Here is a 26,182-nt window from a genome sequence, read left to right as displayed (position 1 = left end):
TGTTTACTGTCAGAGTCGACCGTTGGGCACAGATGACCGTTGCTCCGCTGGCACACCGGACAGTCCGGTGCACACCGGACAGTCCGGTGAATTTTAGCGGAGCAGTCTTCGTGAAATCCCGAGGCTGCCGAGTTCCTGAGGCCGCGTTCCGTTGGAGCACCGGACACTGTCCGGTGTACACCGGACAGTCCGGTGAATTATAGCGCGCCGGCCCCAGACTTTCCCGAAGGTGGCGAGTTTGAGTCTGAGTTCCCTGGTGCACCGGACAGGTACTGTTCACTGTCCGGTGGCACACCGGACAGTCCGGTGCGCCAGACCAGGGGTGCCTTCGGTTGCCCCTTTGCTCCTTTCTTTTGACTTTTGTCTTGTTCTTTTTATTGGTTTTATGTTGAGTCTTGGGCACCTGTAGAACATATAATCTAGAGCAAACTAATTAGTCCAATTGTTTGTGTTGGACATTCAATCACCAAAATCATTTAGGAAAAGGTTTAAAGCCTATTTCCCTTTCAAAATGCACTTCGAGGAAGACTTGGGAAGCCCAATTTCATTAATTGGTTCCGAGCTCATGTAAATAAATTAACACTATTGTTCTACTTTATATATTATGTTTAAGAAATCTAATTTCACTATCTAATTGACAGTGTGATAAAATTCCAAATTTAGACGAGGACTTGCTTCAGATGTCTTACGCAATCGTAAAAGTCAGAAGTTACGATCGTTACGACATTAAGGGGTTTTGTTTTTGTTCGGCCAAATTTGAGTCTACTCGTCCATTTGCGGCGACAAAAAATACTGGAGTTGTATGCAGGGCAGTCGATGATCATGGAAGAGAGATGAATTATTATGGAGTTATTAATGACATACTCTTGTACGACTTTGCTGGTAGCAAAAATCTTAAGGTGTTGTTTTTCAAATGTGATTGGTTTGATCCTAATCAAGGGACTGTAGAAAACCAATTTGGCATGGTAGAAGTCAAACATGAGCTCAAAACAAATGCATGTAGCAAATTTGTTCTTGCTCACCAAGTTGACCAGGTTTACTACATACCATATCCATGTACAAAGCTGGAAGCCACGTGGGTAGTGTACAAAGTTAATCCTCGTGAACGGTTACACAACAAGGGTGAATGGTTTGAGACAGAAGTTGAAGAAATTTATCAAGAAGATGAACTCCCAACCAATTTTAATATAGATACTGAGGTTTTGCCAGAATCCTTAGTGGGAGATTCGGAAGATGTAGTAAGTCCTAACAAAAGGAAACGAAAGTCAAAGAAGAAAACATCGAATCGAAGGAAACAATTTGATCCTGATTTTGAATACGACTAAAAAGTAATTATGTATTTATTATTGTTTTCAATACATTATGTTCATTTAATTTATTTTCATTTACATTATCCTCATTTACTAATGTGATTTTGTTCTAATTATAGGATGTCTAAAAAGGTGAAGCAGTTCACTAAGGGACTTGCAAAGAGAGCGTTCTATGTTATGAGAAAGGAGGACTTAGTGTTTAAGGGCACTAGTTCCAGCTCGAGTAGGCGTAGAGCTTTGTTGGAGCATGTTCCAGAGTTACAGGGTCAGACAGTTGGCGTTCAGAGGAATGAGGTAACCAATATTTGTTTTGCAATGTAATATTTGTATGAGTTTGTATAACTAAATTATTAATATAATATTTGTTTTGCAATGCAATGTAATGTTTGTAGGGTGAGTTTGAAGATGGGGTAGAGACAGAGTAGGGGAGACACTTGGGAAATGTTGATGATGAGGTAGAGATAGAGGAGGGGAGACAGGTGGGAGATGATGATGAGGTAGAGACAGAGGAGGGGAGACAGGTGGGAGATGATGATGAGGTAGAGACAGAGGAGGCGGAGACAGGGTGGGGATGCCATGATACTGGTGGTTTTGGACATGATAGCCATAGTGGATGGCGTGAATGGCCTGAGGATGCAAGTGGATGGCCAAGAGATGGAGGGTCAGGAGTTGGGGGAGCTAGTGGGTCAAGGGAAGGAGAAGCTTGTGGTTTTGGAAGTGGGGGAGTTGGAGGGTCTTCACGGGTCCGGAAGCCGCGGAGAACTAGTTGGGTCCCCCCTCCTAAAGAACCAGTTGATAGGGTTGAGATAATACCAACTGGAGATGGGTAAGAGTATCCTTGCTTTGTTCTTATGTCTTACACTATTACGCGAATACATTTTGTATTTGACAATTGTTCTTGTGCTGTTAGGGCTTGGGTGGATAGTAGTTTCACTGGCACAGGTCGTCGAAGGCAAGTAAAGAAAGTGTTGGGCAACATATGTCGTATGAAATGGACTGGATTGGTGATAGAGGATGCTAAGGAGGTCCCTCTCACAAGATGGGATCAATATGCCCTTGCAATAAATGCGCAACATGGGAATGCACAAGCTGCAGTTTGGCATGACTTCTGGGTATGTTAAATTTTTTTGTTAAGTTGTAATCTCGATAGGAATGCGGCAAGTTGTAATTTTTTGTTAAGCTATCATATTATTGATTTTGACTATGCTTCTTTTTTTAGAAACATTACAAGTTGCCTGAAGGAGATACTCATACGGAACACGCACACTCCGTGTTCCATAGGAATGCGGCAAGTGTTGTTGGGGATATGATGTACTATGCTCGAATCCAGGTGATTAGTCAAGCCATGTTTGGTAGTGAAGGGCGACGTCCAGAGAGTAAGAACGAGGCGACACATTATGGACTCGATATGACTGAGCAACAATATCTTGAGGTAATGGATGTTTTTGCTTGTGTTGAAAAAATTTCCATTGCTTCTAGATATTACAGTTACTTATAAATGAATTGTGTTCATGCAGCATTCGATTCCATGGATAGCTGCCAATGATGCTGCTTGGCATGCGTTATGTCGTTACTGGGCTTCGGCTGAATTCAAGGCAAAGTCTGTGCGACACAGTTCCAATCGTGGAACCGAGTCGTATCACAGGTATGGAGGTGATGATCACTTTCGTTTGGCAAAACGAATGGTAAGTACAGTTTAAGCCATTTTCGTTGATTGTAGTTGACTTGCTGTAATTTCTGGTTATAGTGTTTGTCAAATGTACATACAGGAAGCTAGCACTGGTGCAGTGTCCAGTGATGTTCAAATATACCTTAGGGGGCACAGAGGACCAGATCCTGCAAATCCAGATGTGTTGTGCAGCCAAAAGGCAACAGATCGTGTGGTGAGTGTTTGGAAATGTTTGGTAGGTTCTGTTTATATGGATTTTTGTATGTAAGATTTCATTGTTCTTTTGTATGAGGCTGCATATGGCGAGGCGATGACTAGTCAGCACGGACCAGACTATGACTGGAGGACCTCACCTATTGATCCTCAGGCTGTGTATGCAAGTGGTGGAAAAGCTCATGGAAGGTGAGGACTCTACATATCTTATATTGTTTCATTGGTTGAGTGCAATACATGTATTCTTAATCCTGTCATGATGTTACTTGTTTTGTAGGTACACAATGTTTGCTAACGTCATCGACTCGAGCCAGGTTAGGGTTCAGCGTGGAGGTTCATCGAGGTCTGCTGCTCGTAGCTCCCGTCGCTCCACTCAAGATCCAGCAGAAGTGGAGCAACTGCGAGAAGAACTTAGGCGAGATCAGGATTACTTGAAGCAAAAAGCTGCGCAACATGAATATTATGCTACACAGATTCAGCAACAACAAACACTCATACAAGTAAGTTCAAAAGATAATAGCTTTCACTTTAAGATATGTATTGATTTAAAACGCTGATGTGAATGAGTTCGACAAATTTGTAGCAACTAGCACAGGCCCAAGGGATACACGTCCTGGTGCCCCCCCCACCACCTCCCGTTCATTATCCTTGGTCTTCACCTCCACCTGTACCTACATCTCCATCTACCGAACATCAGGTATGCATATTTATCATCATTTAGTTGTTGTTAGTTATATTATGATGTAACTCAACAAATGTCATTTGTACATGTATGTTAGACCCCTCCAGCTACCTTGCCGACGCATGAACAAGAGGATGGGTTAGACTTTGTCGAAACCCTCTTGAATAGTGGAGGTTTCGATGGTGATCGGCGACCGTGAGCTTCCATGTTATTGCATTCTGATACTTGAGACTTTTATTATGACTATGTATGAGATATTGTCTCTGGATGATGATATGTGTGAGACTTTTGTGATGATAAGACTATGGATGAGACTTTTGTGATGTAATAATTGATGAGACTATGGATTTAAATATTGTTATGTGATTGTGTGTGAGATGTTTTATGCGATAATATGTTGTGCTATATAGCTATTAATATATTTGTTATTTTCTGGAATGTGGTGTAAAATATAAACAGCATTTGTAATGTTGGTCAAATTAACTTCCTAGAGGCTACAGTAAGCCGTAGGACGTTAGCCAGCTAACTTCCTAGGGGCTACAGTAAGCTGTAGGAAGTTAGCCAGCTAACTTCCTAGGGGCTACAGTAAGCCATAGGAAGTTAGCCAACTAGCTTCCTAGGGGCTACACTAAGCCGTAGGAAGTTAGCCAGCTAACTTCCTAGGGGCTACAGTAAGCCGTAGGAAGTTACTCGTAGGAAGTTAGTCAGCTGACAGCGCTGACGGCGTGAAACTACTAACTTCCGAGAATCTACTAACTTCCGAGAGGTTTATTAAGCCGTAGGAAGTTAGTTAACTTCCTAGAGCCCTCTAGGAAGTTAAGCTAACTTCCGACAAAAAAATTTCGAGAGCCAAACTTCCGACGGGATGGCTTAACTTCCAAGAGTTTCGCTAACTTCCTAGAGTTTAGGCCTAACTTTCTAGGGTTTAGGCTCTAGGAAGTTTACTATTTTGGTGTAGTGATTATTCCCCACAACTTGTTGAGCGATGAACGTATGTGAGCTCACTCTTGCTGTCTCACACCCCCACAGGTCAAGAACAGATACCGTAGAATGAGGCGCATGGAGGATGATGTAATAAATTCATGAGTGGTCTAGGTCGTCGTCTTCCAGTCAACTTTGGGTTGTTGGACCGTTGTCTCCTTATAATGTAATTATTTATTTTGTATAGAATTCCTGTTAAGTAGTAAAGATGTGACATTCGATCCTGTGCCATGATTCATCATATGTGTGAGACTTGGTCCCAACACACCTGGTGATTATGTTCGTGCCCGGGTTTTAGACCCCTAAAATCCGGGTGTGACAGAAGTTTGGACCCCTAAAATCCGGGTTTTGTACCTGCTATTTCAAGTTTTCAATGGACGACGCGAGGGGAATGACAGATGAGCTCGGCGGGGGCGCCCAGTCGCCAGGGCGGCGTTGCGGACTGGGCTGGGTGACTGGGCGTTTGCGCGGGCGACGGGACGAGGCGCGACAGACTGGGCGAGCGCGACGACAGACGGCACTGCGGCAGCAGATGCAGAGGCGGCACGCCTAGGGTTCACGGCTTCACGCTCTACCGCTCTGGGCTGTGCGTGTGCGGCTGTCGGACTGTGCTGGCTGACCGGCTCTTCTAAAAAACAATTGGGCCTGCGTCCCGGGCCGTGGCCCAGGCGGCCATAGGCCTGGGTCCGCCTCTGACGTGGAGAGCGCTCGGGAGGGAGAGCGCCGTGGAAGACGGTCGGGGAGCCCAGACGAGCTCGACGAGCGCCGGGCAGAGAGAGCAGTCGAGCGCCGGGGAAGACGGCGCAGACAGTCGGTCGTGGATCCGTTCTAAGAAACGGACTGCCGTAACAACGAGTTGAGTGCCGGCTAAATCTTACTCAGATACCGAAATTCCAAAGTTCAACATATTATAATACTAAAATTCCAATTGTGTTGTTCGGGATACTGATTTTCAGAAGCACAGTGTTGGTGATATCATGGTTCCAAAAAGCTCAGCGCATGGAGCCATGGGCTCTACAGAGATCTTCCAAGAAAGATTCCAAGCATCAACGTTGGATCCAAGTTTGGGGAATTCGTCTTCTGTTTATATTTTCTGCATTTCATTTTATTTACACTGTTGGCAGCTCAAAACTACATTGAGTATCAGAATAACCGTAAAATTACAGCATGCAAATCTTTTCTGATTTAGGAGCAATTTACCTATATGGCGCTACCTAGGAAAACATATCACCTAGTTCTGTTTTGGGAGCAACAATACCAAAGTGGATCGGGTAGCCTAAAATCAAGCCCCTAGTGTATGTGTAACTACTCACCTATCAAGTTATGTCAACAGAGTAACAGACAAACATTTATCTGCTGTGAGTAGTATACCAGGTCTCTCATGTTTGATCAAGCGGAGACCTTGTCTTCCCGCATTAGGTTCAAATCCTCTTGAAATCCCTTTTTTTACTAGGACGAGGAATAACAAGAGGTGTTATTTTGAATAAAACATTTAGGATGTATTTTGGTTGAGGAGCGAAAGAGAACAGAACGGCTTCATTCCTATTTTCTGAATGTTTTGTTTGCAATGAGAAGCGAAACGGTTCATATAGTGTCCATATGGAAATATATACCGTAAATAGTTATGATGCTACCGCTCCACTGGACGCAAGCACTCTCCTTCCTCTTTTTCCCTCCATACGCTCTCCAATCAAACAAAAAAACGGAGCGACTCCGCTCTATTATACTCTTCAACAAAACAAAAATTGTAGCGACTATGTTCTTGTTGCCAAACACAGAATAGGACAACTCCATTCTCAGAAACTGGAATGGAGCCCCTCGATTCTAGTTTACACCCAACCAAACACACTTTTAGATAAGTGTTTGGTTTCGGAGCCTGTTGAGATGAAACGGCTCCATCCTCGGGAGTGGCTCTACCCGAGATGGTTCAATATTTGAGCATATTTTTCTATTTTTAAAATCACTCTGATTTATATGAAATCAATAAAAAACAACAAATTAGGAGAAACGCTACCTAAGGTTTTATTTAGGTGAGATTTTCTCTTTAGGTTTATCTCTTCTTGCTTTCAAGGTGGTCCTTGAAGAGTCTCGAAGAAAGGGCCCTGATGCCTGCGGTCTCGGAGGTCCAGGGGACTTCGAGGTGGATGCTCTAATCAACTGAACTATGAACGCAATTTTGATTAGTTTTGATGATGGAATTCCAAGAAAGAGTTGACAACAAAAACTGTTGCACCGTAAACAAAACTAAAACGAAGTACGATTGGAAGCAATACACTCTCGATATTTAGCTGGACGCTAAGCATAAACATTGCTAGTAGAACCACGGTGGCTGGGCTCCTGGGATGACGACAGCTTCTGCTTGCTCTGCCACGACTGCTCCACCTTGTCACCGTTGTACGACTTCGAGGCCGTCCTACTCCTGGTCCGGTCTGTGGAGTCAACGGACTTGGGCTCCCACGAGCACGTCCAGGCGTCACTGGCAAAGCTGTTGCTCCCCGCAGACTCCTGCGGCTCGGTCTCCCTCCTCTCCCCACGGATGTCACGCACGGAGACGTACTTGTGCATGCTCGGCTCCATGAGGTCGTCCTTCACGCCGACCTCCGACTCCACCACGAGGGTGGTGCTCGCACCATTGCCGCCGTACCTCCCGTTGACGAAGGATTCCTTGTCGTTGACCGACCTCTCCAGCTCGAAGCTCTTGTTGTCGGGCGACGAGGAGTTGAGGTTGGCGACAGCTTCAAGGATCGAGAAGGCATTCGACACGCACGCTGGGAGCGCCAAGGTCGGCGCTGGAGTGGCAGTGGCGGTGGCAGCGCTGGCGCTCTGCTGGTGGTAGTTTTGGATGTCCTCCAGTAGCAGGGATGCGTAGGTGTTGTCGTTGTGCTCGAAGTCACGCGAGGACCGCCTCGACGACCGGCTCCCCGGCCTCGGATTGGTGACGTTCTCAGCCACAATACTCACCGAGTGGGTCGCCTTCATCCTTGCGGGCGCTGCTCTGGTGTCCGAAGCCACGGCCTCCTCCACAATTTCCTTCTCCTTCGCAGTTGTTCGGCAGCTGGGGATCTGATCCTTTGCCCGCTCCGCAGTCTTCTGTGGCAATGCAATGGCACCATCAGCGGATTTCTGCAAGTCATTTCGATTTTTTTTAGCAAATTTAGTGGGGGGAAATTGAAGCTGTAATGGAGGGAAGTTCTAGACTTTCGTGGATTCGTACCTTTACAGGCTTGCCGTTGCTGTGATGGTGGTTGTTGCCGAGCGCATTCTCGTCGAGTTCCGCCATGGGGTTGCGACGGAATGGCGACTGCTCGGCCTTCTTCGAGGAGTTGCGGCTCAGCGACGGCCCGTGCGTCGACTGCACCCCGGCATTCTCGTTCCCCGAGGCCGCTGCCCTCGCGGGCGAGTTCGACCTTGGCGATGGGTATCTCTTGCCAGACGAAGCAGCCTTCACGGGCGACTGCGCGCGCCCCTTCTCCCTGGCCGGGACCGACACCATCTTGCCAGGATGCTGCCTCGCCCCTCGCTCGCCGGTTTCGGAGCTCCCCGCGGCGGGGACGACGTCCGCGCGCCGCCCCGGCGACCGGCTAATCCTCCGGCTCCGGCTCCCGCTCCCGCTCCCGCCGCCAGTGCGGCCATCGTGGCTCGATGAGCGCTTCCGCTCCGGCGTCCTCCGGCGCGGGGAGGGCCTGGTCACCGCGGCCCCCTCCCTGCCCCAATCGCACTCGTCGACGTCGCCGCCACCGCCCCTCGTGCCGTGGTCGAAGTCATAGCTCCGCTTGGATCCGGCGTACCTTCGGCGCCCGCCGCCGTGCTCGCCCGATGGCGGATTCCCCGACGCCGACGAGGTCCGGCTGAGGCGGCCGCACTGGATCAGGATCGCGTCCACCTCCTCCTTGGTGCAGCTCGACGTCCGCACCGGCGCCCGGGCCACGGCGACGGCGACGGGCATCGGCTCCTCCTCCGGCGCCTCCCTCTTCGCCTCCGCCTCCTCGGACCCGCCCTTCGCGGCGGCTGCGACCTCGGCGGCCGCCGCCGCCGCCGCGGCCTTGACGACGAACACCGTCCTCTTGTCGGCTGCCAGCTCCTCCGGCCTGGCTACAGCCTTCTTGGGCGGCGCCGGCGCCTTTGCCTGAGGCGCCTTTTTGGCATCGGCCACAAGCACGGTGTCGCTGCCGGATTTCCGGCGGCTGCTCTTCTTGGCGTCACTGGACGGCTGCTCGTCTCGGCGCTTCGCTTGCTGCTTCTTGCTGAAACAGAGCCCCATGGGATTCGGACGCGGTGGGGGAGGAGAGAGGCGAGGTGACCGGCTAACGGCGAACCGATGCGGCGGTGGTGTTTGAGGGGTAGAGCTTCCGGATGCGTGGATTGGAGTTTTGCGCTTCGTGGTGCACACATGACACAACATGACAGGAGATGCGGCATGGTGCAGGCGTGCAGCGGCGAGGAGCGAGAGGAATTTCAAATTTTCTGCCGTTTCGTCGGGGTCTGCGCCCACAGCGGCCGCCGCACGATGCGCACGCAGCACAGGAGAAAGCCGTTGAGCTCAGCCGACGGCCCCCGGACGGGGACTGATAGTGATGAGCTCAGCACTGAAGACGTGTACTGCAGTCTATAGTCGAGTACTAGTGCTACATGTACGCTCCACTGAAACATCCTTCCTTGTTCCATATCTTTGAAATTGAAAATGATTTTCTCCACTTGAGCTTAGGCTTTTAGAGTATTGTTTTTATGGAATGATTGCTTGATCAGATTCACATTGTCACTCCTCATGGCCATAAGTATGTCCTCTTTTTGATACACATGACAATGAGCTTATCTATTGTCCACTTTTTTGGATTCATGTTCACAACGAAAGTCTCAAACTCTTTAGATAGAGACACTAATATCAAGATAGCAACAAAATCATTCTTTAATTTCATATGAAAGCTCTTAAGCTTGTTAGCAAAGTTGATCGTCTTAAGTACATGCACCCTTGTTACATAGCCACATCATATTTTTAATAACAATTTTCTTAATTATGGTTTTAGCATATGCCTTTGAGGAACCGGTACTGAATCTTGTCAAGATAATTGGTGGTACTTCAATATTCTGGGATTGCTCCTCTAATAAACTTTACGATAGAGCTTCTAATGACTATCGTACATTTCTTATTCGATCTCTCCTACTTTATACATTCGAGATCATAGTTATTGTCAAGAAACATTATTAGTAGTATCAAGAATTCCTTATATTACCAATATAGAGCCAATAGGCTTATGATGGTCAACAACATAGTCTATCTCTACCAAAGTCGATATCATGTCGTCTCCCAACAAGAGGGATAATTGAAGCCACCTTCGGTCCAGAGATACCAAGCATGGTATTAAAGGTCCTAATAACTAAATAAACTTTAAATTAGTATGCATATAAAATTCAGCGTTGAATTAAATTGAACATGCATAATACTAAAAGTTACTCTATTTCTAAAAGCTATTTGGATAGAATTAGACCGAATAAAATTTTAAATAACATATTATCAATGTTTATAATATTTTTCAATTGAATTTATATGTTTCTTTCAGTTTAACATAGAATAGAACCCTTATGCAAAAACACTTAGGTTCCGTTTGTTTCATTGGAATTGAATTCCATTTTAATAATTATAATTTAGACAAAAACTAATTAAGTTTATATATTTATATATGTAATATATTTGTATATTATCCTAAATCATATGATCGAGATAGTTATATACTACATTTATGTTATAGCGAAGCAAGTAGAAGAGTGTGTTATAAGTTGTACATCAGAAAAATAGCATGTAAATCTATAGAATCAATTTTCATCTCTCACCCCATAAATTTGAGATAGGCTTATATGATAACTTTGGAAAGTAGTTGAATGTCACATTCTAAAAAATAGCATATTCTATTAGTAAGATTACAATTCCTTAAAATGAAAGGAAACAAACGGGACCTTAGCTAAAACTTACAAACTTAGACTAAAAATTTCTATGTCGACAGAGTTGGTCGGTAGGTCCACCTCGCAGAGTTGGTCGGCGATGTTGGGCACTGTTGGGGGCCTTCGTCCTCCGAAGGTCCTCAAAAACGTAATTTAACAATGTCTTCCAAGTATGGCATATGAACAGGTACCTTCGGACTCAGGTTAAAAGCATATACGATGAGAAAAGCATGACCGTGACGAAGGTTGCTGTTTCTCCGAAGCTACGCGCAAGAGAGCTTCGGCTCAATGGCAGAAAAAGGAACCGACTTAAAGGGGAAAATGATATCTAGTCATCATAGATTTGTCTATAAGTCAATAGTGAATATAAGGGGCATGAATGTAATTTCTCACAGGTTGTGTCCTGTGCCTATAAATAGATGAACAATACCCCCGTACTGTTCACGCTGACTTGTGCTCGCTTTTGCGTTACGCTTATACTTTTGCCTTCTATCAAGCCGAAGGTACATTTGTAATTCAGTATTTGTTTCTGTCTTTCCAGGATAATATAATGAGAATGAGTTAAAAATGTTATGTGATTGTTTATCTTATCTCTTATATTTCATATGCTCCTTCTTTTATTAATATATATCACGTTGATGAAGGTAAGTCCTTCATTACCTTTGTCTGAAGATCATTATATCCTAAGGGAAATAATGCCTCGAAGGACGAAGGACATTGACATTTAACATTTTGTGTTGCCTTGTTCTTAACTCATAGCATTTGAGAACAAGTCCCCAACATTGGCGCCCACCTCCGGTGAACCCTTTTCGACCACCTTCGGCAAGCACTGACCTTCATCATGCCGCCGAAGAAAGCTTCAGCGACAGGGGCTGCTGCACTGCAGCCACTGGACCCAAACCAGGAAACTCTTTCTCTCCGAGAAGCTCGGAGCCAGAAAAGGAAGGCCACCAGTCTAACACTCTAGGAGGAGGAGTTGGACCAAGAGATCAGGGACATGGAGATCATCCATCATCAAGTACAAAGAAAGAAGGAGAAGATGACACGACTGGCTGATCTTCAAAGGAAGATCGACGAAGCCACTGAAGAGGTGCGTCATCTTGCTCAAGATGAACAAGATCGAAGGCCCTAACACAGGGAGCTTCATCAAGAAGGCTTATTCAACGAGGATGGATGGTATGATGATTTTAAACATAATGCCTTTACTTTTGATGATGCTTCTCCCTTGGCAGCTGAACTGCAGGCTACCCCATGGCCCCCATCATACAAGACACCTCAGCTTCCCATGTATGATGGGCACTCAGATCCAAAGCAGTTTCTGATGAGCTACGAAGCAATTATATCTTCGTATGGGGGCAATACTGCAATCATGGCGAAGTCCTTCGTCATGGCAGTCCGGAATGTAGCCCAAACATGGTATTCTTCTCTTCGGTCAGGGACTATCACGTCGTGGCAGAAGCTTAAGGACAAGCTGGTTACCAGTTTCCAAGGTTTTCAAACAAAGCCAGTCACAGCTCAGGCTCTGTTCCAATGCACGCAAGACCACGAAGAATACCGTCAGGCATATGTACGAAGGTTCTTGCAACTGAGAGCACAAGCGCCTACAATGCCCAATGAAATTGTCATTGAGGCCATGATCAAGGGTCTTAGGCCAAGGCCTACTGCTCAATACTTCGCCAAGAAGCCCCCACAAACTCTAGAGAAACTGCTTCAGAAGATGGATGAGTACATCCGAGATGACAATGATTTTCACCAAAGAAGGGAGGAAGCTTACAAATTCTCGGAAATGACCAAGGGCTTCGGAGGAAGAATCCATCTGAGGCACGTCAGGTCAATCCATAACTCCACTCAGAGTGACGACAAAGGAAGTCAGTCTCAGAGGTCACAATACACCTCACAATCTTCGGGGCAACAACAAAGCTCTTTCAGGCCACCCGCTCCAAGCGGCAGAGGCGCCAGAGGCTTCGGAGGAAGATTTGGGGATCAGCCTAGAAAGATCTACTGCTTATTTTGTGGTGAGTACAAGGGCCATACTACAAGAATGTGCCACGTCACCATTTAGAAGCAAAAGGAGATAGCAGAAGCCGAAGCTCGGCAGAATCAGCTGAAGCAGGTCTTGCACATTGCTTCGTGTCACTCTCCTTACATACCAGAGTATGTGAGCAATCATCCTGCAACTTCTGTTGCTTCGGCTAGCCATTCACAGGCTTCCTGGCCACAACTCCCACCCCCACCACCACTACAACCGACCTATTCCCGAAGCCAGCAGCCAGAAGGGCGTCAGCACTCTCAACAACAACGGGAATTCAGGGAGGAATCTGAAGCTCGCATAGTCAACAGTACTGTGCCGGAATCAAAGCACATCTATTGAGAGATATCCTACCTCTGAAACATTTTTACGTTCATTGTAATTTTTTTGATAAGGAACAATCAATGTAAATCTTGTTTTAATTTCTTGTAATAGCTTCGCTCCTGTCAGAATGAAATATACCTTCTTCACAGACTTACGAAACTCAAAAGTCGTTCCTAAGGGAATGTAGAGCTAAAAAATTGCAGAAGCCACAAAAAGTCGTTCCTAAAGGAGCGCAGCGTAAGTTTTGCCGAAGCTACAAAAAGTCATTCCTAAGGGAGCGCAGTGTAAGTTTTCTGCTCAAAAGCCATTCCAAAGGGAATGCAGAGCCAAATACCGCCGAAATATAAGGCGAAGAAGTTCAAAAGACGTTCCTAAGGGAATGTAGAACTTACACCGAAAAGTCAACGGTGATACCGCCGAAATAGAAGGTGAAGAAGTTCAAAAGACGTTCCTAAGGGGATGCAGAACTTACACCGAAAAATAAGCGGTGAAGCCGAAAAATAAACGACAAAAAGATTTTGATCGTTCCTAAGGGGACGCAAAGATTGTGTGTTTCAGCGTGGGTGTGTGGGTGTGTGTCTTCGGCACTAGCATCATTCTTTGCATCATATCATCATATCATCCTGCATAGCATCACACCATACATCATACCGCACCAATGATACGAATTGAATACGAAGTCGATCTTCGGAGAATGCTTTACAAAAATGAAAAGGTGCTAAGGCACAAAGTAAGCTGAGAAATACAACTTCATCAACTCTGATGTGAAAGAAGGGATCCCTTGTTTACGAAGCATTGATGTTTTTACGAGGCTTGGATGTTCTTACGAAGCATGGATATTCTCATGAAGCATAGATATTCTTCTTTACGAAGCATGAAAAGAAGGGAAGGTGTTTTTTCGCCGAAGGCTCAAAAACGATATGTATATAAAAGTTTCATGCATCGCAAAGAAGTAAATTGCAAAATAGTTTACATATTATATTCAAAACTATACACATCAAATATTACAGACTTAGTTCAGCAAATGTTTCATTAATCGCCTAAAAACGTTTTTACAATAACTACTATTCTTCCTTCAGAACCTTCTCTGCAACTTCGTTAAGCAATTTGTTAACGACTTCGTCAACAACAGATTCGGCTATATTAATAACCTCCAGTGCTTCCTTTGTTTCTGGGTCGGCCAGGGGATCAAATGGTTCTGGTGGCGGAGGTAATTCAGCTACAAAAAAATTAATCAGTCCGAAGCCACAAAAACAAATGCCAAAGTTAGATGCCGCGAAACAATACCTATATGTTTTTAACGCTCATTAGCTTCTTCAGCTCGTTTTGCTTCGGCTCGGGCCTCATGGATATCTTTTTCACTTTTCTTCATAATTTCATGAACCATTTTTCGGCCACCATTCTCCCACACATCATTATAAAATTTTCCGCCCATTAAGGTTGCTTCAGCTGAAGGGTCCTTCGTGACGTCTGTGGAGAAGGCAGCTTCGTCCTGGGCCAATTTTTTGATGTGATTACACCCCGCATTCTCCAAGATTGCTGAAATCCCGTGTGCACTAGAAAATGCACATACATCCCCTCGATCACTTAAGATTTTTTCAAAAGCTTTGGCCTTTCCGCTTATCCATTCAATAACACCCTCAGGGTCGCCTTGTATAAAGTTATCTTCGTTGGAATAGGCGCCCACGTTGGCGAAGCTAGCCTTTATCTTCTCCACGCAGCCCAGGGATTTTTCGAAGCATCTTTCTTTAGATGCGTGAAGTTCTTCAACTGTTTGTTCTAAATAGTTTTTCCAGTACTCACTAATATCTCGGTTGGCCTCTTCAAGACCACATTTTTCTTTGGCTTCGACCAGCTGTTTCCGAAGGGCTTCAATCTCAATTTTTTGGGCCTCCGATTGAGTTTTGAAGCTAGACTCATCTTCCTTTACTTTATCCACCAATGAAAGTAGAATCTTGTCTTTTTCCGTAGCTTCGTTTCTCAGCCTGATAACCTCTGATCGAAGGTTGTTGAGAGCTATAGTGCAACTCTCATCTTCAGCATTCTTTTGCGCCCTTAGTGTGTTGCTAAGTATTAAGCCTTGCAAGACAGAATAAAGGATTAACATAAGAATAAAAAGACTCCATTCCAGAGTCCATAAGCTTCAAAATTCACAACTTCTGTACCTTCAGACTGTTGTATGCAAGACTATCTGCGAGATCATCCTTCGTCATGGCACAGAGGCCAGCTTCGAGCTTCGGAAAACCCAAACTTCTGGCCGTCTCCCGGAAGACAGATAATTCTTTGTTGTCTTGGAGGCAGTACAGGAAATCATCTTCGTCCGTACCATTAAACACTAAGGCCCCCTTCGGATACTTCAGTTCCCGGGCATAGTGTTTGGCTTCAAAAATTTCTTCTTTGGATAATCTTTTTCCCGAAGCATGTCGAATGATATAATCAAAATCTTCGGAGAGTGCTTCGGGAGCAAGGGATTCGGCTTCTTTGGCCGCACTTTTCTCAAACGCTATATTACTATCTGGAGTTATTCCTTCGGCCCTCTGCTTCGTTGTGGCAGGCTTCGTCTCAACAGGCATTGTGGGCCCTGCTTCGGTTTCAGCCTGGGTTATTGTAGCTTCAGATTTTATTTGCTTAGTATCAGTATTGGGTTGCGTTTTGTCAACTTCAGCAACCTTCCCTGTGGGAGCAGGACTTGTGGAGTCGATTGTTTCCAACACATCTAATACATCTACCATCCTTCTCCTTTTAGGAGTCACAATAGAACCTGTTTGCACCTTCGGTACTGTCGCCTTTGCTGGAGGGCTCAAAACCTCTGGTATCTTCGTTATTTTTTCAGTTTCTGGCTTTTCAGCCTTATCAACCTTCGTTTCAACTACCTTGACTGTAGGCGCTTTCGGCATTATAGCCGGCTCTTCAGTCCTTTGTAAGGGAGAAACGGTTCCTTTTGTTTTGGCAGCCGAGGAAGTCCCTTCGCCAAACTCAGGCAACACGATCGATTCAATATAGCGCGACCGGTGGGTAAGAACCTTTAACTTTTTGCCCTTCGGCACAGGCTCGTCTGGAGTGGCCAAAGTAGCAGCTTTTCTATTCTTTCCCTGTCCTCGCAGCGGATAGCGGTAGTCGGGGTAAACAAAGCCAATGGCATCAAAAACTCTGTTCAATCTCTTCTTTCCCCGGCCTCCGAAGGCTGTGGATAATGCATTATCTTCTGCCTTGGAATATGATCCAAGCAGTTCATCACATGTAGCTTCGATACATTTGAAAGTAGCCTAGAGGGGGGGGGGTGAATAGGCTAATCTGAAAATTTTCACAACAAACTTCGAAAGATTGTTAGATACACAGTTCGACTGGTGCAGGCCGGTTCAACAGCTACGTGCGCAAGTTGAACCACTCTGAACCAATCCAACTGTTTTATAAACTTTAGACTAAAATCTACTCGAAAAAGTATTTCACAAGTTCTTAAGAGAAGTAAGATATAGCTAAGTGAGGATGAAAAGATGAATATGTAAATGCTATTTTACTTCTAGATAAACTCTACGGAGAAATCTTTATGTCAATCTTGCAAGTAAAAATATCTCAAGTTAAAACAAGCAAGAACACAAGACACAAGATTTAATCCGAGGTTCGGCCACACCATAAAGGTGTCCTACTCCCCGTTGAGGAGCCCATAAAGGGCCGGGTCTTTTTCAACCCTAATCCTCCAAAAGCCGACCACAAAGGTCAAGGCAATCTCTTTTTATCTTAGCTCAAAGAGCGGGTGATACAAACTTCTTAGGGTCGTCCACAAATTTGGAGACTCCCAAGCAACCTCAAAAGATCTTGAAACCTAGGGTTTCAAGAACACCAAGAACGCACAAGAGGGGTTTGCACAAGCTCAAGTCTTTGAAAAAGAGATGGGAGAGGAAAACCAAATCGTGAGCACAAGCACAAACCTCACACCCAAGAGCTCCTCCAACAAGGTTGAATCTTGAGGAAGATTTAAGTGTGAGAGAGATGGAGAGATGAGTGCTTTGTCTCAAGTTAGGTGAGCAATAGATGAGTGAGTGTTCAGCCGTATTGAAGAAGAGAGAGAGAGGGGGTCTATTTATAGTCACGGCTCAAAAACTAGCCATTTGACCAAAAACCCCGCTGAAAACCGGTTGAACCGCCCCCTAGGGCGGTTGAACCGCCCCCTGACAGGTCAGTAGTGTGTCTGCCAGTCTGACTGCCAGACTGACCTGCAGGCGAGTCAGAAAGGCCAGGACCGGTTGAACCGCCCCCTTAGGGCGGTTGAACCGCCCCCTGACACCCCTGGCGACCTGACTGCCAGTCTAACTAGCAGACTGCAGATCAGAAGTCAGAGGGTCAGAGACCAGTTGAGCTGCCCCCCAGGACCAGTTCAACTGGTCTAGACCAGAGAGTTTTGGAGAGAAAACCCTAGCTCAGCTGCCCTGGGGCAAGTTCAGCTGGGTATGGTCAGAGAGGTCCACAGCTGAAGTCCAGCTCAGCTGAAAAGCTCAGCTGCAGCTGAAGAAGCTCATCACAGCTGAAGTTAAGTTCAGCTGGAAAGCTCAGCTGCAGTTGAAGAAGTTCAGCTGCTTTTTAGCAAGAACACTCTAGGTTTCTCAACCCAAACCATGGTCAGCCAAATAATGTTAAAGTGATTTTTGGTTTTCAAAAATAGCTTTTGAATTAGAGGACTTGAGCTATAGCAAACACCTGTACCTGTGCGGAAAAGAACAAGGAAGAATTACATCATGCAACACAAGATTTTACATAAATTTTTATACGTCCGTTGCATGAAGTCCTTGGAGCTTCCTTAAGTTCCTGTTTCCTTCTAATCAAACACTGGGAACAAAAACTGTTAGTACCCTTATTTGTTTTGTCATTAAATCACCAAAACCCTCACTTGGGGTTGATTGCACTTACAATCTCCCCCTTTTTGGTGATTGATGCCAAAATAATTAAGGTCAAAAAGATATATATTTGCAATAGAAAATTTCTTTTGAATGATTGTATGTAGATGGCTCCCCCTAAATGTGTGCATGATTGTGAATCCAACGCTTTGACATAATATGTCATGTGAGCAACACATTTAGAGATAGTGACAAAAACCATACTAAATACAATAATCCGAGGGGTGCAAGAGTGTCATAACAGGAGTTGTGATGCACATGACAATCTCTAAAAACACATTATTTTTACTTCATAGCAGAGTAGTCATTACAAACTGATAGGACAAAAGATGATGGCCAGAAGACCATCATATTACTTTGAATAACAATCCAACAGTTTTATTTCATACAATGGTAAAAAGGGTACAAGCCACAACAGTGGCCAAAAACAACAATAATCCAAAAGAAAAAACGAAAGAACCACAAACTAGAAGTTGGATTTTCTCCCCCTTTTTGGCAACAAGTACCAAAAACGGAGAGAGAGACAAGGATACAAGAATCAATATCCTCCAGGAGGAGGATATGACAGAGGATATGATGAAGGATAGGAAGTGTAGTCAGGGAAAAAAGTCCTCATCGCGTCCTCCTCAAAAGTGGAGTCCCGAGGTGGCTGTGACAAAAAAAACTGTGCGCGCAGCTGCTGTTGACCGGAAGCGACTGGACAGAGAAAAAATCGCTGGCGCCCCTGACACGCATGCATGGCTGTGAGGAGAAGTGACCGAACAGAGAGAAAAAGTCTGCAGCATGGCGCGCGGGCTGAGCAGAATTGACCGAACAGAAAAAAAATTCTGCATGCGCAGCAGCTGCTGACCGGACACCACAGAAAAAAGGTTCTGTGCGCGCAGCAGGATGCGACCGGACAGTGACCAAATAAAAGATTCTGCGCGCGCGGGCTGACAATGCAGTGCAGAAGCATCCAAAGAAAATTTCTGCGCGCGCCCAGCGAGTGGAAGTGACCGGACAGGGAAAGAGAAAAAAAAAACTGCACGCTAGGCCGCCAGTAGAAGTGGAAGCGACCGGTCAAAAGAGAAAAATATGCTGCGCGCTCAGCAGGATGTGACCGGTAAAAAAAATCCCGCGCGTCTGACACTGCTGCAGCTGACAGACCTGCGTGAACAGGCCTGCGCGGACAGACCGGGCAGAGACCGGTTCAACCGGTCCACCATGCCGGTTCAACCGGTTTTAACCAGGATGGTCCTGGTAAAAACTGGTTAAAAACAGGTGAGCTGAAGTTCAGCTGGCCTCCTCCAGCTGAACTAGAAAGTTCAGCTGGTCAAGCCAGTTGAGCCAAAAAAAAAATCTTAGCACTAAAATTCATTCGAATTTTAACATTTTCACCAAGTTTTTGAAAGATCATCACAAAGCTTTAAAACTATCAATCAAAAATAGTAAATCAAACAATTTTTGTGACCGTTTTCAAGTTAAGTTACGAGAATCCTAGATATTTAATTCACTCCTAAGAAAGCAAAACCTAGTCTCATCGAGGGGTTTTGTGAAAATATCGGCTAGTTGATTTTCGGTGCTCACATGAAACAATTCGATATCTCCTTTAGCTTCGTGGTCTCTCAAGAAATGGTGTCTGATGTCAATATGTTTAGTTCTAGAGTGTTGCACAGGGTTGTTTGCAAGTTTTATGGCACTCTCATTGTCCCACAAAAGTGGAATTTTGTTAAACTCACAACCAAAATCTCTTAGAGTTTGCTTCATCCATAACAACTGTGCACAACATGCCCCAGCTGCTATGTACTCAGCTTCTGCAGTGGAAAGTGCAACACAATTTTGTTTCTTGGAACTCCATGATACTAAGGATCGCCCAAGGAATTGGCAAGTCCCAGTAGTGCTTTTTCGATCTACTTTGCAACCGGCATAATCTGAGTCAGAATAGCCAAGTAAATCGAAAAGGGAGCCTTTGGGATACCATAATCCTAGGTTTTGGGTGTGAACTAAGTATCTTAGAATTCTCTTAACTGCTACAAGATGACAATCTTTAGGATTTGCTTGAAAACGTGCACACATGCAAACACTCAACATTATATCAGGTCTAGATGCACATAAGTAAAGCAGTGATCCTATCATTGATCTATATAATTTTTGATCTACAGGTTTACCTTCCTCATTTAGGTCGAGATGTCCATTTGATGACATTGGAGTCTTGGCGTGTTTTGCCTTTTCCATGCCAAACTTCTTGAGCATATCTTGTGTGTATTTGGTTTGGCATAGAAAAGTACCTTCCTTGAGCTGTTTGACTTGAAATCCCAGGAAGTATTTAAGCTCGCCCATCATAGACATCTCAAACCTGTTCGTCATTACTTTGCTAAACTCTTCACAAAATTTTTCATTAGTACTACCAAATATAATGTCATCAACATATACTTGGCACACAAATAATTCATTGTCAACTTTTCTAGTAAATAAGGTAGAGTCAGCTTTTCCTATTGTAAACCCATTCTTAATTAAAAAATCTTTAAGACAGTCATACCAAGCTCTAGGGGCTTGTTTAAGCCCGTAGAGTGCCTTGTGAAGTAGATAAACATGATTTGGCTTCTTTGGATCTTCAAAACCCGGTGGTTGCTCCACATATACTCTCTCTTGTAGTGGTCCATTTAGAAATGCGCTCTTGACATCCATTTGATATAGCTTGAAATCATGGTTAGTAGCATATGCAATTAATATTCTAATTGATTCTAACCTTGCTACCGGCGCATATGTTTCGCCAAAATCAAGTCCTTCCACTTGAGTGTAGCCTTGGGCAACCAACCGTGATTTGTTTCTTGTAACCACGCCATGTTCATCTTGTTTGTTCCTAAAGACCCATTTAGTCCCAATCACATTTTGTTTGGGTCTTTGGACTAAGGACCAAACTTCATTCCGGGTGAAGTTGTTCAACTCCTCTTGCATGGCAATTATCCAATCCGGATCACCCAATGCTTCTTCAACCTTAAGTGGCTCAAGAGAGGAAACAAACGAGTAAAATTCACAAAAATTAGCTAAACGAGATCGAGTCGTTACCCCTCTCCTGATGCTACCCAGGATGTTGTCCACCGGATGATCCCTTTGAATTGTATGATGGACTCTAGGATGAGGCACTGATGGTTGTCTTTGTATTTGCTCCTCCTCATCATTCACTTGATCAAGAGGCACTTCACCATCAATGCTTTCGTGTTCATCTTCTACCACTATTGGCATCCTTTGATGATTTTCTTCATGGCTTGGATGACTTGAGGTTGATGGGTTTGCTTGGGTGGAGACTTTGTCACTCACCACCCTTGCACCCACATCAACAACCTCATTGGTCATCCATAAGGTTCCTTCCTCATCATCCTTTTCTTGAGGTCTCACCTCACCTATTGCAAGTTTCTTTATGGCTTCACAAGGTAGTTCTTCATTTCCTGCAGTGACATTAGAAACATGCCCTTGCGAGCCATTAGACTCATCAAATGTCACGTCTATCGCTATTTCAACAAGACCGGTGGTATTGTTGAAAACACGATATCCATGCGCATTTGATGCATAACCAAGCAAGAAGCCCTCGTCCACTCTAGGAGCAAACTTTGAGCTCTTGACTTTCTTGTTAAGAATAAAACACTTACAACCAAATACTCTAAAATAATCAACTTTAGGTTTGTTACCGGTGAGAAGCTCATAAGCAGTCTTTTTGTAGATCTTATGAAGATAGAGACGGTTGATTGCATGACAGGCGGTGTTGACCGCCTCTGCCCAAAAATTGTCAGGTGTCTTGTACTCATCCAACATGGTTCTTGCAGCTTCAATTAGAGTTCGATTCTTTCTTTCCACAACACCATTTTGTTGTGGAGTGTAAGGAACCGAGAACTCATGTTTGATTCCTTCTTCACCTAAGAATTCTTCGACACATGTGTTCTTGAATTCCGTCCCATTATCACTTCTCACTTTCTTGATTTTGAGCTCAAATTCATTTTGAGCTCTCCTCATGAATTTCTTCAATATTTCTTGAGTTTCACCTTTATCACTCAAAAAGAAAACCCAGGTGAATCGAGAAAAATCATCAACAATGACTAAACCATACTTACTACCACCAATGCTAATGTAGGCCACAGGTCCGAAGAGGTCCATGTGAAGAAGCTCCAATGGCCTCTTTGTTGTGACCACATTCTTTGATTGATGTGGGACTCCATGTTGCTTTCCTGCTTGGCATGCGCCACAAACCCTATCTTTTTCAAATACAACATTTGTTAGTCCAATGATGTGATTATCCTTTTGAAGTTTGGCCAAATTCCTCATACCGACATGGTCTAGCCGGCGATGCCATAGCCAACCCTTGTCGGACTTTGCCACTAAACAAGTCTCAGGCGTCACTTTACTTGTTGTGAAATCAACAAGATAAAGCTTGCCCTTCAAGCGACCGGTAAAGGCAACTGAGGAGTCCTCCCTTCTAAGGATCTTCACATCCACATCCGAAAATAGACAATTATAACCCATTCCACAAAGTTGTGAAACGGACAACAAATTATAGCTTAAAGAATCTACCAATAAAACATTTGAAAGTGATTGTTGGTCAGAGATAGGAATTTTACCAATACCAATCACCTTACTCTTGCCACTATCTCCAAACACAATTTCTTGTGCTTCTTGAGTTAGTTGCAATGTATGAAACATGTCTTTCTCCCCGGTCATGTGATTTGTACATCCACTGTCAAGCACCCAACTTGACCCACCAGAGGAGTAGACCTGCAAAACAAGTTTAGGCTATGCTTTTAGGTACCCAAATTGAATTGGGTCCTACAGTGTTAGTTATAGCCTTGGGTACCCACACACTCCTTTTCATGACTTTTCGTTTAGTGTAGGCACCCACATATTTCACAACCAATTTCCCTAAATCCCAAGTCAACATATAATCACAAAGATATGAGTGGGAAATGGGAGCATTAGATTTTTGTCCACTTGAGGATCCCACTTCCTTCATCTTACTCTTTGTGGAACTCAAGTTAACCTTTACCTGAGGTGACTTGTCATTTGAGGAGTGAATCCTCCCCAAGGCATCATATAGGGTGGTTCCCTCTATGAACTTGGGGGATCTCCACCCCTTATGCACTGTGCTAGGGTTTTCCTTGGATGAGTTGAACCCAAGCCCCCTTCTTCCATTGTTGGGCTTAAGGGACTTGTACTTGGGTTCAACTTTCTTTAACCCATCATTGCTAGAGCATCTTTTCAAAATTTCTTTGACCTTCACCTGTGGGCTATTCTTCCTTGCATGGTTAGTTAGACAACAAGAAGCATGATATTTGGCACAATGTTTGCAAGAATTATCATTTAAGCTAGACTTAGATTCAAGTACTAAAGATGAGGCATTGATGTTCTTGCAATTTTCAAGTTGCACTTGAAGTTCTTGATTTTGAACATTCAAGCTTGACATGCTGAAAGGGAAATGTGCCTTTGGGCCATTTCTAAGTATTTTGGTGATTGAGTGCAAACACAAGTGCTTAAATGTGAAAATATGCCCAAGGATGAACAAAGTGCAAATCACAAGTTAAGGTATGTTTCTAAGCCTTAGTACATTGGTTTTGTGTACTAATATATTTGTCTAAGTGTTAGAAACAGATAGAAGAAGAGAAGAGAAGACTTGGCTGTGTACAGCCAAGGGGCTGCTTCGGTCTGGGGCACCGGACTGTCCGGTGGTGCACCGGACAGTGTCCGGTGGTGCACCGGACAGTGTCCGGTGCGCCAGGCTGCCTCGGCCGAAGAGGCCGCTCTCGGGTTTTTCTCCGGCGACTTCGGCTAAAATTCACCGGACTGTCCGGTGTGCACCGGACTGTCCGGTGAGCCAACGGTCGGCCGGGCCAACGGTCGGCCGCGCGATCGGCGCGCGACACGTGGCCGAGCCAACGGTCGGAAGGAAGCACCGGACTGTCCGGTGTGCACCGGACTATCCGGTGCGCCAGATCTGCAACGGTCGGCAACGGTCGGCTTCGCCATTTAAGGAAACAAATCGGGCACCGGACAGTGTCCGGTGTGCACCGGACTGTCCGGTGCGCCACGAGACAGAAGGCAAAGATGGCCTTCCAGATTTGTTCCCAACGGCTCCTAGCTACCTTGGGGCTATAAAAGGGACCCCTAGGCGCATGGAGGAATAGCCCAAGCATTCCTTGAGCACTCTTGATCACTCACACATTAATCTCGCGCACTTGTTCGACATTCTAGTGATTTGAGCTCCGTTCTAGTGTGCTAGTCTTTTGAGCTCAAGTCTGGGTCTTGTGTGTGCGTATTCGCTGTGATCTTTGTGTCGTGTGTGAGTTGCTAATCCCTCCCTTGCTCTGTGATTCTCTGTGAACATCTTTTGTAAGGGCGAGAGGCTCCAAGTTGTGGAGATTCCTCGCAAACGGGATTAAGAAAAGAAAAGCAAGAACACCGTGGTATTCAAGTTGATCATTGGATCACTTGAGAGGAGTTGAGTGCAACTCTCGTCCGTTGGGACGCCACAACGTGGAGTAGGCAAGTTTTGTACTTGGCCGAACCACGGGATAACCACTGTGTCATCTCTGTGATTGGATTCTTGTGGTTATTGTGTTTTGACTCCTCTCTAGCCACTTGGCATAAACTGTGCTAACACTTAACAAGTTTTTGTGGCTTAAGTTTTGAAGTTTTTACAGGATCACCTATTCACCCCCCCCTCTAGGTGCTTTCAATTGGTATCGGAGCCGTTCTCTTCAAGAAAGGGACTAACCGCCCGAAGAGATGGATCCTAAGGGGAAGGGAATTGTGATCAACGACAAGGAGAAGGAGTCCTTCGTCAACGAGCCAAGGGATGACAAGTCCAATGACTCGGGCTCGGGCCACAAGCGAAAAGATGGGAAGAAGAAGAAGACAAGACGCATCAAGGAGATCGTCTACTACGACAGCGATGAGTCCTCTTCTTCCCAAAAGGACGACGACCACGACAAACAAAAGACGGTTAACTCAAACTTTTCTTTTGATTATTCGCGCATTCCATATAGCTCAAATGCTCATTTGCTCCCCATTCCACTTGGCAAGCCTCCTCACTTTGATGGAGAGGACTACGGATTTTGGAGTCACATAATGCGTACTCACCTATTTTCTCTCCATCCAAGCATTTGGGAGATTGTGGAAAGTGGAATGAAATTTGATAGCTCGGATAGCCCTTCATTCATTAATGAGCAAATCCATAAGAATGCACAAGCTACCACTGTTCTTCTAGCTTCATTATGCAGGGATGAATATAACAAAGTGAGCGGCTTGGATAACGCCAAGCAGATCTGGGACACCCTCAAGATTTCTCATGAGGGGAATGACGTTACCTTGCTCACCAAAATGGAGTTGGTGGAAGGCGAGCTTGGACGATTCGCGATGATAAGGGGCGAGGAGCCAACTCAGACATACAACCGGCTCAAGACCCTTATCAACAAAATAAGGAGCTACGGAAGCACGCGATGGACGGACCACGACGTCGTCCAACTAATGCTCAGGTCCTTTACCGTTCTTGATCCTCATTTGGTGAATAATATTCGTGAGAATCCCAGGTACACCAAAATGTCGCCCGAAGAAGTCCTAGGAAAATTCGTCAGCGGGCGAATGATGATCAAGGAGGCAAGGTATGTGGACGACGCCTTGAATGGACCGATCAACGAACCGCAACCTTTTGCTCTCAAAGCCACAAGGAGCAAGGAGGCACTACCCAGCAAGGTGGCGCAAATTGAGGCAGCCGGTCTTAATGATGAAGAAATGGCCCTCATCATCAAGAGATTCAAGACGGTGCTAAAGGGTCGCAATGGACAGCCGAGCAAGACTAAGACCAAGGGGAAGCGATCATGCTTCAAATGCGGTAAGCTTGGTCATTTTATTGCTAACTGTCCTGATAATGAAAGTGACCAGGAAAAGGGGAACAAAAGGGAGAAGAAGAAGCACTACAAGAAAGCCAAGGGCGAGGCGCATCTAGGCAAGGAGTGGGATTCGGATTGCTCCTCCTCCGACTCCGACAATGAGGGACTCGCCGCCACCGCCTTCAACAAATCGGCCCTCTTCCCCAACGAGCGTCACACGTGTCTCATGGCTAAGGAGAAGAAAGTAAGTACTCGAAACTCTACTTATGCTTCTTCTAGTGATAATGATTCC

At 45.1% G+C, this 26,182-nt stretch overlaps 2 protein-coding genes across 3 annotated transcripts; one reads left to right on the top strand and one right to left on the bottom strand.

Annotated features, from left to right (window-relative positions):
• The first annotated feature begins 3,110 nt into the window (after positions 1–3,110).
• On the top strand, positions 3,111–3,954 carry LOC103646161 (uncharacterized). Its single transcript, XM_020549271.2, has 4 exons — positions 3,111–3,193; positions 3,272–3,381; positions 3,470–3,692; positions 3,776–3,954. The coding sequence occupies exons 2-4, from the start codon at positions 3,290–3,292 to the stop codon at positions 3,911–3,913; spliced, it is 453 nt and encodes a 150-aa protein (XP_020404860.1). The 5' UTR covers positions 3,111–3,193; positions 3,272–3,289; the 3' UTR covers positions 3,914–3,954.
• A 3,059-nt stretch (positions 3,955–7,013) lies between these two features.
• LOC103646160 (uncharacterized protein At1g65710) lies at positions 7,014–9,421 on the bottom strand. 2 transcript variants are annotated; one of them, XM_008670881.4, is made up of 2 exons: positions 8,070–9,421; positions 7,014–7,945 (listed from the first exon to the last, which is right to left on the bottom strand). In XM_008670881.4, the coding sequence occupies exons 1-2, from the start codon at positions 9,255–9,257 to the stop codon at positions 7,151–7,153; spliced, it is 1,983 nt and encodes a 660-aa protein (XP_008669103.1). In that variant the 5' UTR covers positions 9,258–9,421; the 3' UTR covers positions 7,014–7,150. The 2 variants fall into 2 exon arrangements, with proteins under 2 accessions (XP_008669103.1, XP_008669102.1); XM_008670880.4 differs by having other exon boundaries at positions 7,014–7,978; positions 8,070–9,417.
• Between the last annotated feature and the right edge of the window lie 16,761 nt (positions 9,422–26,182).

Source organism: Zea mays, chromosome 2 (assembly GCF_902167145.1).
Source record: "Zea mays cultivar B73 chromosome 2, Zm-B73-REFERENCE-NAM-5.0, whole genome shotgun sequence".
Lineage (NCBI taxonomy): Eukaryota > Viridiplantae > Streptophyta > Magnoliopsida > Poales > Poaceae > Zea > Zea mays.
The sequence above is the reverse complement of the archived record's forward strand: the minus strand, read 5'-3'. Positions and strand labels throughout refer to the sequence as shown.